This window comes from Carcharhinus amblyrhynchos, chromosome 13 (genome assembly GCF_965287045.1).
Source record: "Carcharhinus amblyrhynchos chromosome 13, sCarAmb.v2.hapA, whole genome shotgun sequence".
Lineage (NCBI taxonomy): Eukaryota > Metazoa > Chordata > Chondrichthyes > Carcharhiniformes > Carcharhinidae > Carcharhinus > Carcharhinus amblyrhynchos.
The window spans coordinates 38,768,233-38,786,339 of record NC_137336.1 but is presented as its reverse complement, the minus strand read 5'-3'; the positions used below and the strand labels follow the sequence as shown (position 1 = coordinate 38,786,339).

General features: G+C 40.1%; 1 protein-coding gene across 3 annotated transcripts in view; it reads right to left on the bottom strand.

The window, feature by feature from the left end:
• The window catches only part of slc23a1 (solute carrier family 23 member 1), a 67,534-nt gene that overhangs the window by 48,570 nt on the left and 857 nt on the right, over positions 1 to 18,107 (bottom strand). The window contains exon 1 of one of the 3 annotated variants that reach the window (XM_080201565.1): positions 754 to 867. The exons of the other annotated variants lie outside the window; for them this stretch is intronic. Within the exon in view, the coding sequence (XP_080057691.1) occupies positions 754 to 771 (18 nt within the window). The 5' untranslated portion in view covers positions 772 to 867. Of the gene's footprint in view, positions 1 to 753; positions 868 to 18,107 lie in introns of those variants that run through there. 3 annotated transcript variants of the gene reach the window in all.

Genomic DNA, 18,107 nt, shown 5'->3' with positions numbered 1-18,107 from the left:
GGTGGATTGGCCATGGTAAATTGCCCTTTACTATGGGGGAATTAAGAGGGAAAATACCTGAGGTTATGAGGATAGGGTCTGAGCGTGATTATTGCCGTTGCAGTCTCAGTGCAGACTGCATTGTAGATTCTATGATTTGCCTCCTTGGAAACTAACTAACAAAAATGTTCTGTAAATGCTAACTTCACTAATTCATCTTTTATTTACAGTAGGCCCAAAATGTGAACTTGTATTTCACAAAACTAAATTTGGGATAGATCTGTTAGATTTTTCTCTATTCTGTTCACATCCTAATGCTTTATAACTTCAGTTCTGCAAGTTCAATTTGATCCCACAACACAGTAATCACCCTCTCAGAGTTTAGCTAACTATGGATACAGTAAATGCAAAACTTGATGCTGTGCCTTATCATAGATAAACATGAAAAAAAATGTACAAGCAATATTTAAATAGCCAAGCAGATCAATGAAACTATTTTCTAAAAATAACTAACTCTTTGTCCTCAGAGGTCACAGGAGGAATCCAAACAATGTGACTTACACCAAATTACAGACCCCTTGGATTCCATTTCCCAGAGAGCAATGAGAGAAAATGTATTCCTGCAACTTCATGATCTTTTTAAATTAGCTTTTTCAATAAAAAATGGATTTTCTACAGCTAGCTATTTTAAGAATTATTAATTATTTCAACAAAATCAAATCCTGCTTCAATTAGCTCTTTAAAACAACATATCCAAAAGATGTGGTACATTACCTTTAGTACGTCCTTCATTCTGGAATACTCTTAACTTTCATCTAATGACACAAGGAACTGAGAAAACAGCAGTGCTACGAGAGACACTAATGTACTTAGTGTTGGAAACTGCAATTTTCTGTTCTTTTGGTAAAAAATTAACTTCTTGGTTGAACTTTGAACTTTAGATCACAGTTTTTCATAACTTGGGCGCAGTTAGGAGATCTTGACAGTTTAAAGGTTCAGTCTCAAAAGTTTCCAACTTATCTTTCACTTGTAACTAACATACAAGTACAGCATGGAAAAATACGCCACCTCACTTCAGCTGGTCAATTTGTGCTCATGGAACACCATTCCAAATAGGAATTATACCTTGTCTATTTGAAAGCAAATACACAAAGCATTGGTGGGGGAGGAGAGGGGTTGTGGAATGGGAGCAGGAAACCTGGTGAATGATTTTGCTTTCAAGATGCGAAGACGTCAGAAAAAGAGTAAGACATGCAAAAAAGAACGCATTGATCAGTTTAATAAATCAGAAAGATAACTAAATTGAAAATAAAAACGCAAGCCGGGATGTAGAGTTAAAGTACTTTTAAAGCATGACAGAACATCAGGTCCAAGAATGATATGACCTGCATTTAGGTAGTGTACTACCACAGAATGCCTGGCATTTTCCAGTCAATAATCAGCCAGCTGGAGAAAGAAGCCAAATTAACGTCACACAAACAGCCAAGGGCATGAGCTTTTAAAAAAAATTGATGGGTAGGTTAACCTCGTCTGCAGGCATGTGTCCATGGCTATTTAGTAAAAATAGTGATAAGCAGACTCCTGAGTGACTAACTTTTCTACTGTCAAGTAAAAAGGAGACAAATTTAATCAGTTACAGACCCCCTCCATCACCACCCACCCCATTTGTTTTCAGTGATTACATTTTTCTTATTTAAGAGGATAAACAAAGTACAATCGCCAAAGAGCTATCAAATCCTACCCCATTAATATTTCAAAATTTTCCTCCTTTCAGTCACCTTAAGGTGCTATTCATTCATTGCAAGGAAAATTGAGCAAGGAGATATTTCTTCAGAGCTTTACTCCAAACCTCACAATGTGCTTTTTCCTTCTGCTATAGTGTCAGCAGCCAATTGTACTTGCCATTTGCAAATAATTAAGCCAGAAATTTTTCTTTAAGTAGAGTTAAAAAATGACCTTTCTGGGATTTTGCACTATGGCGCTCAGTACTTATTGTCTTTTACAATTGGAATTTGAAAGGCTTAGCTTTGCTCCCTATGTGCCTCCTGCTAAAAGGGAAACCAGATTACAATGATGCTCGTTGAGGGATTTTCCTGTACCCATATTAAGTAGTGGAGAAAGCATGCTACTAAGGGAAGCCATATCCAGGTGAGTAAGACACTGCTTTTTCAAAGTGCAGTGATTCTGATTACTGCATAAGTAAACTATACAGAAATTGTTCTAACCTCACGTCCTGGATCTGAAGCCAACATCTGTAGCATAAAGATTTTGGCACATGAAAGATTTCATGGGGGATGGAGTACAGTACTGCTCACACACAGTGATGTAAGAAAACACAATCACACACACCTAGGAATCAATCTAGTGTCAGGCAGAACCAGGTGTACAAGCCAGCATGGAGACCACCTTGAACTCTTTACTGTATGTACCATTTCTGTAATTAATACAATTAACATAAAGTTTAAAGTTTATTTATTAATTACCAGTAAGGCTGCAATGAAGTTACTGTGAAATTCCTCTTGCAACATAAAGTTATAAAGACTTTAAGATCTAATGACTGGTATCCAAATCCAATCACCATTAGGAAGTATCATGTTGGTTGCATTTGTGACAACTTCTACATAGCACTCAGATCCAGCAATCATGAGATTACTCCAGATTTTGAAACTTGCCAAATTGGAATGCTTTAATTCAGTGAATAATGGATGTAGGACTGATACGATGGCAAAGCAGTCAATAATCAGCAGCTAGTCATCATATAGGGGGTCAAGGTTTGCTGAGGACAGGAAATAAAATGTTCAGTTTTTGGGCAGCTAAAAGTGAGATACTCTATCTCAACATTAAGGCCATGACGGCTGGAACTTTCTGGCAATGGCAGGCTGCCACCCACTGCCGCAAAACACTCATCAGGATGTGCAGTAAATCCCACTCATCATCCCAACTTGCAAATGATGTTTGCAACTAGCCAGCTGCTGCACAAGTAACCAATATTTGTGTTTTGCTGGCCGGTTTGTGATGTTTTATCAAGAATAACAGAACATTTTTAGTACAAAGAACTCATTAACTGCATCTTTTCAAAATGCAAGGTTTCATTCAATGCTAAGCCAGTGAGTGAGTAACATGTTATCAAGCTAGCATGATTCATCCACATTTAAGCAGCGTTGCAAGAAGAGGCTGAAGTGGATAATTGTTTACTAACTGCAAGAGATGCCTTACCAATGACATCTATGCTGTATCATGCATTATTTGTCTACCTTTAAACAACCTGTTATTTTTGTCTGATTCATTTAACAGATGATTGACATTAACACTTCCACACAACAAAAAAAAGACATCTGAAATCAAGGTGCAGTTGCATTTCTGGAATGTGCTCCCCCCTGCTGATGTAATGTCAATTTTAAAATAAAAATCAACGTTTCTAAACAGTACTAACCAGTTATTAATATATAAATCAGACAGAAACTGCCATTGGCCACAAGTCAGCTAAGTGCACATATTAGAAAGTGACTGCCTTAACAGCCAGAACTACATTACCTGAGAGATTCTCACCCCTCGTATATGGAATAGCATGAAATTGCTATACTTCCCAATTTTCTTCCGCTGTTGAGTTTTGTTTTTAACCACACCAATGCAATTTCTTTTTTGAATTGCTATCAAGCCATTTCTGAAATCAACTTAACAAGTGAGCTGTCATTCTCCCATCCCACTGAGTTAATTCGTTTAGCACATTGGACAGAAAGAATTGCGCAGGAGGCGGGGTGGGGGGGGGATAGTGTGGGCAATGCACAGGGTTTGTGCATGCGTTCGCACCCCACTAGTGTCTCCCAACACCAGATTTCCAGTGTGGTCTGCTCCGCACTCAAAATCGCTGGGGAGGCATAGCTGGCATTTAAATGAATTTTTAAATATCATTTGCTATTAGTGGGCCAAGGACAGAATTCTCCAGGCCTGCTAGCCTCTCCTGCCCCACCAGAGTGTTTCACTCCAGCTTGACCCCGCTGGAGTGAAGGGGGAGGAATTAGGGTCCCCCGGGGGTCAGGCAGTGGAGGGCTGTTGCCCCCTGGGTATTGGCACCCTGGCAGTGCCAGCTTGAGTGCCCCAGCACTGCCCGTGGGGCATGAAGCACTGCAGGAGGGGTGAGACTGGTGCTGTAGGGGCGAGGGGAGATTGGGACAGGACAGGACGGGGTTGAGGCTGGCCCAGGAACGGTCATGGGGGCTGTGATCAGACTATGGGGAGGTTAGGGGGCAGAACTTTGGGGATTGAGTGAATTTTAGTGATTGAGCTGGCCAGCAAACGGGAGGCTGACAGTTCAGGGCCGCTGCACATGTGCTGAGGCCGCTGATTTCAACCTCTCCAGTGAGAAGAGGCACTGCCCCCTGAAATCTAATGATATTCACACTGATGGCCTCTGCATTGCACTGAGATTTGAGCATGAACTCCCACTGAAAAACCAGCACTAATTACTCCAGTTTTCCCATAAATTCAACACTTAATTTTGGAGAATTCGGCCTGTGATGTCTCATTTCATCATGTTTTAATGATATTAGTTAAGTTTCTCCCATTCTCAGCTTCCTCCCTATTTATTTATTTTTTATTTAGGTCATTTACACAAAGGGATTGGGAGCACTACGCTAGCATGGATTGAAGATAATTAATAACTGGGGCTTTTTCCAGATTGGAAGACTATAACTAACAGGGTATCAGAGAAAATCAGTACTTGGGCCATAGTTTTTTATAATCTATGTTAGTGGCTTAGGTGAGAGAATCAAGTCTAATGGATACAAGCTCGCTGATAACACAATAATTCCTTTCCCTCCATCTTTGTAAGGAGGATGCAAGGTGTCTCAGAAGGATATTTATGGGTTGGGTGAATGTCTCCTTTTGTCCAGTTAGAAAAGTAAAAAATTAAGCAGAATATTTTTTGAATGGTGCATTCAACAGAACCTGGTGCCCTTGAACCTAAATCGCAAGGAGTTAACATGCAGATACAGCAGACAATTAGGAAGGCAAATGTCATATCAGCAAGAGTAATTAGGTCTTATAACAATTACTACAGGACACTGGGGGAGGTCACATTTGGAGAACAATGTGCAGTTTTGGTCTCTTTACCCAAGAAGGATACACTTGTGCTGGAGGAAACACAATTAAGGTTCATTAGACTGCTTCCTGGGGTGAGGGAATTGTCCTTTGTGGAAAGATTGAGTAGGCTAGGTGTATATTCCTTGGCATTTAGAAGAATAATAGGTGATCTAATTAAAAACATACAATTAAGGGGCTGGGTACTGAAAATAAATGTTTGTTTCCTGACTGGGGGGTCTAATAAAGGGTTAACCATGGAGATTTGTCTTCACTCAAACTGATTGTGAATCTTTGGACTTTTTCCCAGATAGCTAGGGATGCCCAGTCAGAGATCAATAGATCTCTGGGTAAAAAGGGAATACTTCAAAGATAGAGTTGAGGCAGTTCAGCCATTGTCTTACTGACTCACTGAGCAAGCTCAAAAGGCCAAATGGCCTCCTCCCAGTATCTTCTGGTATTATGGATGATTAATGCTTGTATAAATTTTGTATCAGATGTATGTTTGAAATACTTTGTTACAGATGCAAAGTAAGTTGATGGCAACAGTGGCTTAGTTATACTGTCACTGGACTAGTAAATCTGCTGTGCTTACTTGATCTGGCCTATAAGTGACTCCAGACCCACAGCAGTGGTTGCCTCTTAAATTCCTTCAGGGATGGCACTAATTGTTGGCCCAGCCAGCAATATTGGCCTCCCACAAACAAATAAAAAACTTCTGGTATCATATTACATTCAGCAAAACCTCGAAAGCCCACTTCAATTCCTGTCTGAAATCCCCCAGAGCTGAGAAAGAAGGGGCACAGATTCCTCCATACGAATAATCTATTAAAAAAGGGATGTAATTACTTCCCCTTTTTTGGGGGGAAATGCATCAATTCTCCGACTCACACGGGGACCCCAGCTTCATGTCACAGTTGCTCCAATCATCCCCAAAATACACATAAAACAAGCCAATGTCACAGAAGCTGAAATGATCTCAGTGTCCCATCGTTCCCATACACAATACCAGCTGAGTCCCAAGTAACATCAGCCATCTTAATCAAAACACTAACCCTAACCTGTCACCGCAACTAATGCTTCTAATACAACCCAAATTGGGATCTCCGTTGACAGAAATGAACACAGTTTCTGAAATTTGGATTTAGCCAGTAGCTCACCAATGGAACCATTGATCTGCCATCTCACGGCAACAGCAGGCACTTCAGTCTGACCACATCATAAAATTCATACATTTCTGTAAAAAGGTCACCAAATGTTTATGGATCATCCTTGTCCTCAGCCTAGCACTTCAGCATTTTGTTAGATCTTAATGGCCTCAAGATTTACACTGGCCTTGAATTTTGGCAATGTGCCAAGATGTATATATATAACCCCATTCCTTAAAGTTTTCTTTGCCGACTGAAATTTATCTTGTGCTCCATAAGATCTGTCTTATTGCTTTGAAAGTGAAGAACATCATGCAATAAGATGTTTTTTGAGACATCAACTCCCAGGTCAAATCTTCTGAACCAGAAAAATGAATCAGGAGCCATAGACAAAACCTAGAGACATTTGCACATTTGCAGAGGCTAGCAACCAGACAATGTACAATCCCTGCAACACAGGTTAATGTCATTGTTATGGCTATAATCAAAAGTAGTTCAAAACCATTCTCTCCACATTTGAGAAATCTATACAAATCAGGGACTCTCCCACAGAATCGTTGGGGACAGCCTGCGGTGCAGTAATCACATGGAACACAATCCAGTGGTTAATGGTAAGACAGAAAAAATAAAAAGTTGCATGAAATTCAACAATTCTGAACCCTATCTTCTCTCCTCGCATAGGAAATGTTTAAGGCACGATAGGAGAGAGGGTGAAGATGGGAGGGGGCTGACCTGACTTGCAATGCCAAGGCAACAGGCCAAGTGTTGGAAAATGGGATTATAATAGGTAGTTGGTTTGTCTTTGACAGATGCAGGTGCAAATGGCCTTTTCTGTGCTGTATACATCTATGATATCACTTGCCTGGATGAGTGCAGCTCCAACAACACTCAAGAAGCTCAACACCATTCAGGACAAAGCAGTCTGCTTGATTGCTACCCTTCTACAAACATTCAATTTCTCTATCACTGACGAAGAGTAGTAGCCATGTGCACCATCAGTAAGATGCACTGCAGAAATTCACCAAGGTTCCTTAGGCAGCAGCTTTCAAACCCAAGGACAAGTGCAGCAGATAGCTAGAAACACCACCACCTGGAGGTTCCTCTCCAAATCATTCACCATCCTGGCTTGGAAATATTTTCCTGTTCCTTCACTGTCACTGGGTCAAAGTCCTGAAACACTTTCCCTAACAGTGGTGTGGGTGCACCTACACCTCAGAGATAGCATCAGTTCAAGAAGGCAGCTCACCACCACCTTCTCAAGGACAATAAATGCTGGTCTAGCCACCACACCCATATCCCGTAAATTAAGAGGATCCATGGTTCACATGACCTGTAGTGGCCAGTTAAATACCTATACCATACCCCTCACCCTCCCTAGATGCAACATTTGACTTCCCTACCATTACCCATTAACTTTTGCCCAACACCCTTTAACCCATGCAGGGGAATGTTGAAGTTGCCTACCTTGCTGAAGAGCCCATCTCCATTCCAATAGATATCCCTCTCCTCCCTCCCCACCCTCCACCGACCCCGCACAACAATCCTTCTGACCTCCAGAATCTACCTGCGCTTCCTTATAGAATCGTAGCATCCGACAGTGCAGAACGTGGTCATTTGACCCATCTAGTCTGCACCAACCCAAACCCTGGTCCTATCACCACACCCCATGCGTTTGCCCTAGCTAGTCCCCCGACACTAAGGGGCAATTTAGTACAGCCAATCCATGTAACCCACACATCTTTGGATTGTGGGAGGAACCCCACACAGACACAGGGAAAATGTGCAAACTCCACACATTCCCTCGACGCACCTACAACTACCATCCCCTAACTCTCATCCTCCCTTTCCTACTGCCGCTTCTGCTGAGTATGCCGTTTAGGATTCCTCAAGTGACACACCAGACTCCACTCTGAGCCACTTTGTCTCCCCACTCATGCCCTTTCACACATTCTCTAACCCTCCCACCCGCCCCAGTACATGAGAAAGGAGCATCGTCCACCCAATCCAAACCAGCTCACACGTTCAAGAAACCTTCAGCATCTGTGTCCCCTACCACCACAAACACTATCTAGGCTTCCACATCCACCCCATCTCTTCATTCTTCTCATCCCCATCTGACCCCACACCCCCCCATCTCAGGACAGAGCAACAGTGCCTCCGACAGCAATTTGCCTACAACTTGAAGATCCAAACCATGCAAGAAGCTGCTGCAACAGCAACACCCATCTTCTGGAAGCTGCTGTGTCAACAGCATACACTTTCTGGAAGCTGCTGCACAGAGAAAATCCACGTGATTGATGCTTCACCCAGTCAATGCTGCACGTGGTATTCCAGGATCTAATTGCTGGAAGCATCCACCATCCCTTCCGATCTCAGTGAGTTATCCCAGGCCTTTTTTGCTGGCACATTTGACATTAGCGCACCACATTGATCCAGACGTGGTGATGTGGATGATTGTGTGGTGGGGGGTGGTGAACAATTCCAGTCAGGCCTTCATCTGTTTCAAACAGTCCCACACCAGCTACTGCCAGAAATGGTGACCCACTCTGATGGGCAAAAGTGCAAATTCCCACCATCAACTTTTCCAGCAAGAAAGCAGCTTTTCAGCCCCCTCTTCCCACAATTGAACTGGAGGAATCTAGAAAATTCTATCTCATGAATATGACCTAACTCAGCCAAATCCCAGACATCAAGTCTAATGTACGCACAACACACAAGAGGCAGAGCTTATGAAGAATTTGGAGGTGGGGGGGGGCATTTAATTAGGCAACAGGGTACCAGGTGGGGATTCTACCACCTTCCCTTCTTTGCCTTGATTAAGTCTAGGACAGGAAGGCTTTCCTATCCTACTGTCAAAGTGGGCAATTAATGTTTCATAAATCTGTGCTCACAAAAGAAAATACACTGAAAAGCAGTCCGTGTTTTCCTTGTTTGGATCTTGAAACATATAAATCTGCTGACATTAAGTCAACCCAAGCAAAATTACAAGCAATTATATATGTGGATTTACACAGTGAATACTTAAACAGGCAAATTTGGCAGCTAAGCATTACAAGTAAAGCTACAGGAGATTAGTGAATGAACAGATAAAGCCTACAAAGAATAATTTACTCTTTCAAGGCTCAGATATTCTCGAAAAAGCAACCTAGCAAATATTTCACGTACACAGAGGATTACATTCTTGTAAAAAGTCACCTGCTCTTATGCAAGCCAGGCCCTTATAGGCTCTGTTAAAAAAAAACAAAAATATAATTGTAACTGATGACCCCAGAAAGTCTTCGAGCTTAACACTTAAATCCATAAACAAGTTAAAAGGTCAAGTTGAGAAATGGCCTTTGGCCCACAAGGACATATCTAACTAGTCAACTTGGGCAGCATGGTGGCACAGTAGTTAGCACTGCTGCCTCACAGCACCAGGATTTGATTCCCAGCTTGGGTCATTGTCTGTGTGGAGTCTGCACATTCTCCTTGTGTCAGGGTGGATTTCCTCTGAGTACTCTGGTTTCCTCCCACAAGTCTGAAAGACATGCTGATCAGGTACACTGAGGAAGAATTTAGCATGGCCAGTGTACCTGAACAGGTGCTGGAATATGGTCACAAGGGGATTTTCACAGTAACTTGTTAATGTAAGCCAACTTGTGACACTAATAAATAAGCTTTGAAATCAACTCATTAAGCTAAGCTTCCAACTGCATCATGAATTCCTCTATCTCCCATTTGTTGCATGAGCCAGAAGATCACTTGGTTAAACTATTTTCTATTGCAAGATAAGGTTGATCTCTCGTGATCAAATGTTTCAACCTCAAATAGCAGTGTTGATGCACAATATTTAAACAACCTCTCCTCTCCTTTAAAACACACCTTTCGACTCCCCTCATTGAACAAGCTTTTGATCACCAATCCCAGTGTCTTCTTATATGACTCACATTGTTTAATAATGACACACATTGGGATTTTTGACAACACTAGTTGCATTGGGCAAATATAAATTGTGTTAAATCATACTATTGTTTTAAAGCTTCATACTTATCTAGTGAACCTAGGAGTTTGTAAAGATTAATTAAGTACTGCTTTCAACTTCTTTGCATTGGCAAAGTGACTCCAAGAATGGCACAGGGGCAGTACAGTTGTCACAGCACCAGGGACCCAGATTCAACTCGGGTCACTGTTTGTGTGGAGTTTGCACATTCTCCCTGTGTCCACGTGGGTTTCCTCCAGGCGCTCCGGTTTCTTCCCGTAGTCCAAAGATATGCAAGTTAGGACAAATAGCTGTGCCAAATTCTCTCTTGTGTACCCAAACAGGCACCTGCATGTGATGAGTAGGGAATTTTCACAGTAACTTCATTGCAGTGTTAATGTAAGACTACTTGTAACTAATAAATAAACTTCTTACTTTAATAAGTTAATTAATTTCCAAAATGCTCAATGTAAGTGACTCCATGATTCACAACAAACGTTTGAAGTACGAAAACACCCAGCAGCTTGAAATTAAGAGCTTTAATATTATCTTTGCAATGTAAAGGAGTACAAGTAATTTTCAAAACTTACTTCTATTTCTTGTGATCACCTATGATAAGATTGAATCATCTTTTTTTTTGATATCAGTAATACATCAGCATCATTACCCCCAGCGTTAGTACATTTTTAACCAAGTCATTTTATTGGTCCCAGCTGTTGCATAAAAGTGCTTGCAGACAAGCTCAAGTTTCCTTACTCATCGTATTATACTGCTTTTAACTGGCGAGCAAATTAACAATTACTGACTATACATTGTTTCAGGCCAATTACCTGTCTTCTCCAAATTAAATAATAATGATCAATTTACTCCAATTGAAAGCATTAATTTGACAAGACATTGAATACAGCTGTGTTCATCAAACCCATCTATCAATTATGTAAATATTCCCCCTGGAACACAAAAAAGTCATCAGTTCTCCAACATCAATTAATTAATCATTAGGGAAGTGATGCCTTCACAATAAACAGCCCCACTGCAACTTTGTTCTTCTCTTATCATTCTAAAGGATCCAATTTTGTAAGCAGTAATGACAGTGAAACTGTCTGCATTTGCCTTCATTTCTCCTTTGAGTCTGCCAGAAGCTCCTGATGTCTGCAAATGCTCATTTAAGCATGGAGGTCCAGATGTTATCGATGATTCTATGCTTCTCCATAGGGTGTGCTGTTGAGCTTCTCCCAGACTAAAAGCCATTCAAAATCATTGACCTGGCTAGAAACTTCACCCCTACGTACAGTCACATTATAAAAACTCTTTGAATGAGGTGTTTTTAACAGTTAATAAAAAGTTATTAGTTACTGTCACATAATTGGGTGCTCCAGCTTTTTCCCCACACTCCAAATATGTGTGGGTTAGCTTGATTGGCCATGCTAAATTGTCCCTTAGTGCCAGTGGAATTAGCAGAGTAAATATGTGGGGTTATGGGAATAGGGCCTGGGTGGCATTGTTTTTGGAGCATGTTCAATGGGCCAAATGGCCTCCTTTTGCACTGTAGTATTTCTATGAACCTTATTATCCATGAGCCTTTTGATTCATATTTGTGACTGTCAATTTTTTCCATTATAAATAATCCCCCATATATTTGAATAATATTTCATTTACAGTTTATGATATTTTACCAGCTATCTTAACCTTATGTTTGTGTCCCAATCCTATGTTTCGTTATCTGTTAAACTAAGCAGGGATGTTTAAATGTAAGGGAAATTCAATATGATTCAATTTGCTTGGCTCCTCACCTTGCTTGAAGGCATTAAGTTAATTGTTGGATACCTGAGGTTCCTTTTGATTTGATGTCAGATTTAGACTGACACCAGGAAAGGGGAATTCAGTGCGGCAGAGATCGCTTTCTTCAAGGTCAGCCATGAGTGATGTTGTTCCACCACTAACCGTGAAATGCAGGCCACTAATTTTGCTGAAGATAATCTATATCATTTCAAATCAATACATATTGAATTACTGCATAAAGAATAAGCATATTTATCCCCTCAATGCTTAGAAATTGTCAATGATGTATATATTTTAGATGTTCAATACTTCACCATCTTAGGAGAAATCTGAACACATCCATGAGTGCATTTAATCTTGTTAACATATAATTGATTCAACTTTTTTTCTGAACTGCGGATGAATAGGAAATTCATGCTCAATAAATCTGTATTTAATGTTTTATATTTCTTTTGCATAAATTTAAAAAATATTCTTCTGCATCCCTCACTATTCTTCCACTAACAATCTTTCAACAAATGAAGTTGAACAAAGCACATTAGACGCAGAATAGAAGCATATGTTTTAAATATAGTAAATTGGGATGCTTATTTATAGTGTCATTCTGGCTACAAAGATGCAAACAATTTCTCACAATGTATTAAAAATCTGAATGCGAGGAGGGTGAGCATCATCACTTAGGAGGAATGTAATATATGAAAATTGTGCACCAGATTTAAGACATCATCGCCCCAAAGTGTCTCTGTGATACACTTGGACAACATTCAGGATTGTGAAGAACCTGTTGTTTACTCCTCTGCCTGCCTCCTACTCCAGTCCCACAAAATCAGAAGGGCATAGATAGATCTTTGCTCTTTCAGGGAAACAAAAGATATAGGAAGCAGGCAGGAAAGTGGAGTTGTAGACCAAGATCAGCCATGATCCTATTCAATGGTGGTGCAGGGTTGACAGGCTTCTCCTGTTTTTATAATATTCTTGTAATGCATGAAGAAAACCTCAAACAGAAAGTAACCTTATTTTCCCTCACACCAGCTCAGTGGGCCATGTGATCTATCCTTGCTCATATTTCTTGTGTTCTTAAAATGGAAATAATACTCTTGACTTACTGAAATAAGTGCCATTCTAAAAATATTCAAGAAGCCCTATGCCATCCTGGACAAAACATTTCATTTGATTGACATCTCATCAACTACCTTGACAATTCACTCCATCCAATACCAATGCACAATGACAGCAGTATGTACCATCTACTAGATGGCACTGCACTAGTTCACTAATGGTTCTTCAATAGTATCTTCCAAATCCAGTGACCTCTACTGTCCAGAAGGGCAACAAGCATCAGGCCAATGGGAACTAAGTGAGTGGCAAATTTCCCTCCATGGCATTTCCATTCTGACCTGGAAAAGTGATGTTGTTGTTCCATTGTTGCTGGGTCAACATTGTGGTAATCCCTACTTAATGGTGCACCTTCACCACATGAGCTACAGTTGTCTAAGAAGGAAGTTCATCACCAATGTCTCTCGGGGAACAAGGGATTGGCAATAACTGTTGGCCTTGCCAGCGATGCTCACATTTACATGAATGAATTGTAAATGTCAGGAATTTACCTGTCATCATCCAGGAATCTACGTAATATTGCACATGTCATGACAGATACTCTCAATATATGGATTGCTTCCAAAGAACTGATTTCCTTGACCAGCAATAGAAACAACATTTCTAGCAAATGCAATAGGTATTTCATATGGCCTGATGTACTCAGCTAAATATTGGTGCTTCTTTGACCACATCTTTTCATTGCAAAAGTGTGATAGATTTTTTGTTTGTTTGGTTCTTTATAACATTTGAACAGACCCATAGTTCCCTTCACACTGACAGGGTTGTACAGACTTCAAGTGTAGCCTTCAGGTGGAGATTTCAGTTTCAGCTTCAATGGTTAGCCCCTCTTGACTCTTCGCTGAAATATTCTAGGTTCAAATCCCATCCAGGGTGTGAGCACAAAACTAAAGCTGACACTCCAATGCGGTAGACGAATTGCTGCACTGTTGGAGGTGCCAATTTTGGATGAGATGTTAAACATTGGTCTCGTTGGGTTGATGTAAAAGGTTCCATCAGCAGCTGGGGTGTAATGGTGTCCTGCCTAATATTTATCCTTCAATCAACATCACAGAAACAAATTATCTAGTCACTTATATGTGAAGATTTATTGCATGCAAATTGGCTGCTGCATTTTCTTTCCTATATTACAAAAGTGACTACTCTTGAAATGTATTTCATTTCCTGTAAGTACGTTGGGATTCCAGTGGTCATGAAAATAACTTGCTAAAAATGCAAGCATTTATTTTGTATATTTTTTTTTAATTTCCAATGTTCTGATATCATTAGTTTTTGATGCAGTGCTATTTGTGTATTGCTTCTTACAACATGCCAAAAAGTTAATTTCTCTATTAGGTTTTATGAGCCAAATAAAGATCCTTTGTTGAAAGATATAACAGGTCAGATAGGACATCAAGTTCCTCACAGCATTTTTTTTACATCTGGAATCAGCAGAATTAGCTCCACGTTTAACAAACAATGCCAAAATACATCTGCTAGAAATGTTAAAAGAACTAGCATTAGTCCATGATTTTTATAGATTTTTCTACAGCTGCTTAACTTGAAGTAAAAAACAGACTACAGCTGCTCTTACCAACAAACTTGGTCAGTAATTGTCACTAGAGGTTGAGTTCAATTCAAAACATATTATTTTCCCTCTTTTGGCAGTCATTTTGATGTGTTGTCATGTGATAGTAAACTTTTGTTAGGGAGGGGAAAGAGAGGCATTATTTTTAAGCTAATCACCAAATGGTTTCAGAAGTAATAAATAAAAATCCATTGTCCTTGCAAGTAAGTAATTGTAATAAAATATATCAGATTAGTTTTATTCTGTAATGCAGATGAATGGCATTGCCTGTTAGAAACAAACGCAATTCAGTGAGGGATAGTTGTGTGATCTGTGCTGCAGGTGGGAGAAATGATATTGGATTCATGCACTGGGGCAAGAGTGCTGAGCCATGGCTAACAGCGAAAAAACAAATTGAAATGGAAAACTGAAGAAAAGAATGTAACATCTTATTGCTTTACCGTAAGAAATAAAGAGAAATTTAATGAGAAAGAACAGATAAGTCAGATTCAATTGGGAACTCCTAACATGGAGCCAGCAGTGACAGAGATACAATGAGCCAAATAAACTCCTTTGGAAGTCAAAGTTTTTGGTCCAATGCCCATCTCTTTGGCAGCCATTGAACGTAACCTCTGTAGAACTTTTTTTAGACTGGATTTAAGCAACTTTAAACCCAAAGCTAGTCCTCATCTGCAGAACTAGGTCAGCATACATCCAAATTAAGGCAAATTGAGTTCTTGCTAATTGGTTATCTTTAACTGTTTTGCTAATTCAGACTCTATAATCAATCTAAGGCTTTGCAATCAATCCAATTTGTCACCAAGAACATTCAGTTACTATCAATGAACAATCAGTGTTTGGCATTGGGTCTTTGCCACATAGAGATGACCAATTTTAAACTATTCTACTGTGTCAGAATATAAAATGAAAATGGTTTTGGAGTCAAATCAATGCTAAATTTCCAGTTAATGAAAGAAATTGCACCCAGATCAAATATTAACCTAGTTTTAGCACAAACTCTGAACTCCGTCTCTACCTTTCACTACATTGCGTGAGGAAAATATCACTAGATTAATGCCTGACCAGTTGTCAACCATGTCAGTATCAGGTGCCCATATTGAATGTCCCTCTCAATATCTTCTTTTGCTTTTGTAGCTGCAATGAATTATGACAAAAAATAAGACTGGAAGCTGATTTTGCCTCGGTGCAATTGTATTTTGAATTCACATGAAAATATGTTAGGACTATTGAAGTTTTTCTTTTATTCATTCATGAGATTTGGACGTTGTTGGCAAGGCCAACATTTGTAGTCTATCCTTATTGCCTTTGAACTAAATATCTTGCAATGTCATTTTAAAAGGCTATTAAGATGCAACCATTGCTGCCTATGACTATGGATTCACATGTAGGTCAAGGCCAGATAAAGATGGCAGATTTTCTTCCCCTAAAGGATGTTAGCAAACCAGCTGGGGTTTTCCAAAGATAGTTTTGTGGTCATCATTACCAAGACTAGTGTTCACTTAAATTCCACCAGCTGCTGTGGTGGGATTTGACCCCATGTTCCCCAGAGCATTAACCTGGGAGTCTGGATTACCAGTCCACTGACATTGGGGCAGCATGGTAGCAGAGTGGTTAGCACTGCTGCCTCAGAGCACCAGGGAGCTGGATTTAATTCTGGCTTTGGAGCATGGAGTTTGCACATTCTCCCTGTGTCTGCGTGGATTTCTTTAGGGTGCTCCAGTTTCCTCCCATGGTCCAAAGGGACACAGGTTAGGTTGATTGGCCATGCTAAATTGACCTAGAGTCAGGGGATTAGCAGAGTAACTATACAGGAATATGGCCTGGATGGGATTGTGGTCAGTGCAGAATGGCCCAAATGGCCTCCTCCTTTACTGTAGGGATTCTACGATTCTGTGATTACATCCCCAATTCTGCACAAAGTGTTTTCAATGGTGCTCTTGTAAAAGACTGTAAAGTTGCAATTCATTTTCTGTATGAACAAATAAAAATAACAAGAACACATGTTGACAGAAATGTTTTGCTTCAAAGTTTTTAAATTTGATGTAGTTACCTGAATATCAGAAAATTGGGCTTAAAAAGTCAGCTGGCATGGATTTTACAGTTAACAAACAGAGCCTGCCATTCATTAAACTTACACTTTTCCACAGGATTTCAGACTTTAACTCAGTCTGACAGAAGAATTTTTACTAAGACATACAGATTCTGGTACACAGGAAGTATAACTTAAGATCATAACATTATATTAGAGTATGATTCAATCCCAAATATTGTATATACTGAGCAAAATAAAGAAATGGTTCAAAAGATGGGATCGAGAGAGAACACGAGAGAGTGACTAAAGAGCCAGAAAGAAAAAGTGAAAGATACTTTTGCAGATTTTAAAACTTTCAGTTGCTAAAATCTAAAGGATTAACATTCCACACTTGTAATGGTTGCACTTGTAATGGTTAATTTTCATTGGTACAGAGGTTATTTGATAGTAATTAAGATTCATCAAACTGTTAAATATTTACTTACACTGGAAGGAACTTTTTCTGACATGTTTAGTAGGCAACTATCATGCAAGCACCACAATGTTATCTTGTTCCATGTCTTTCAAAGTATCTCGGGGAAGCTTTTGGAGCCGAAAGTCCTCGCAAACTGCAATTTCCTGATTCCTGCATTTAACTGCATCTGTGCAGTCATCAGTAGTTGCGCACCTAATTTACTTTTTCACTAATGGTGAATGCAGATAACCTCACCATTATTTCTACTACAAAATCTGAGCCATAAGTCACTGACCATTTGCTGAATGGAAGCTACATAGTAAGAAGTCTCACAACATCAGGTTAAAGTCCAATAGGTATATTTAGTATCATGAACTTTCGGAGCGCTATCCCTTCATCAGCTGAGTGAAGAGGTGGATTCACAGACAAGGCATATATAGACGGAGACTCAGTTGCAAGATAATGGTTGGAATGTGAGTCTTTAAGGATAATCAAGTTCCTACAGGTACGGGCAATGCTGGTGGAGAGAGGGATAATCATGTGAGAATACCACCCATCAGGTATACAGTACATACTCATGCGACTCGGCCAATGTTGTCTACCTCGTATGTTGCAGTAAAGGATGTCCCAAGACGTGGTACAACGATGAGACCATGCAGACACTACGTCAATGGATGAATGGACACCACAGGGAACATTTCAGCAATCAAAGACTTTCAGCCTCCGATCTTCGGGTAAGCATTCTCCAAGACGGCCTTCAAGACACATAACAATGCAGGATCGACAAGCAGAAACTGATAGCCAAGTTCCGCACACATGAAAACGGCCTCAACTAGGATTTTGGGTTCATGTCACACTACACGTAACCCCCACCATTTGGCCTGGGCTTGCAAAATCTCACTAACTGTCCTGGTTTGAGACAATTCACACCTCTTTAACCTGTGATTATCCCTCTCTCCACTTGCATTGTCTGTACCTGCAGAGACTTGATT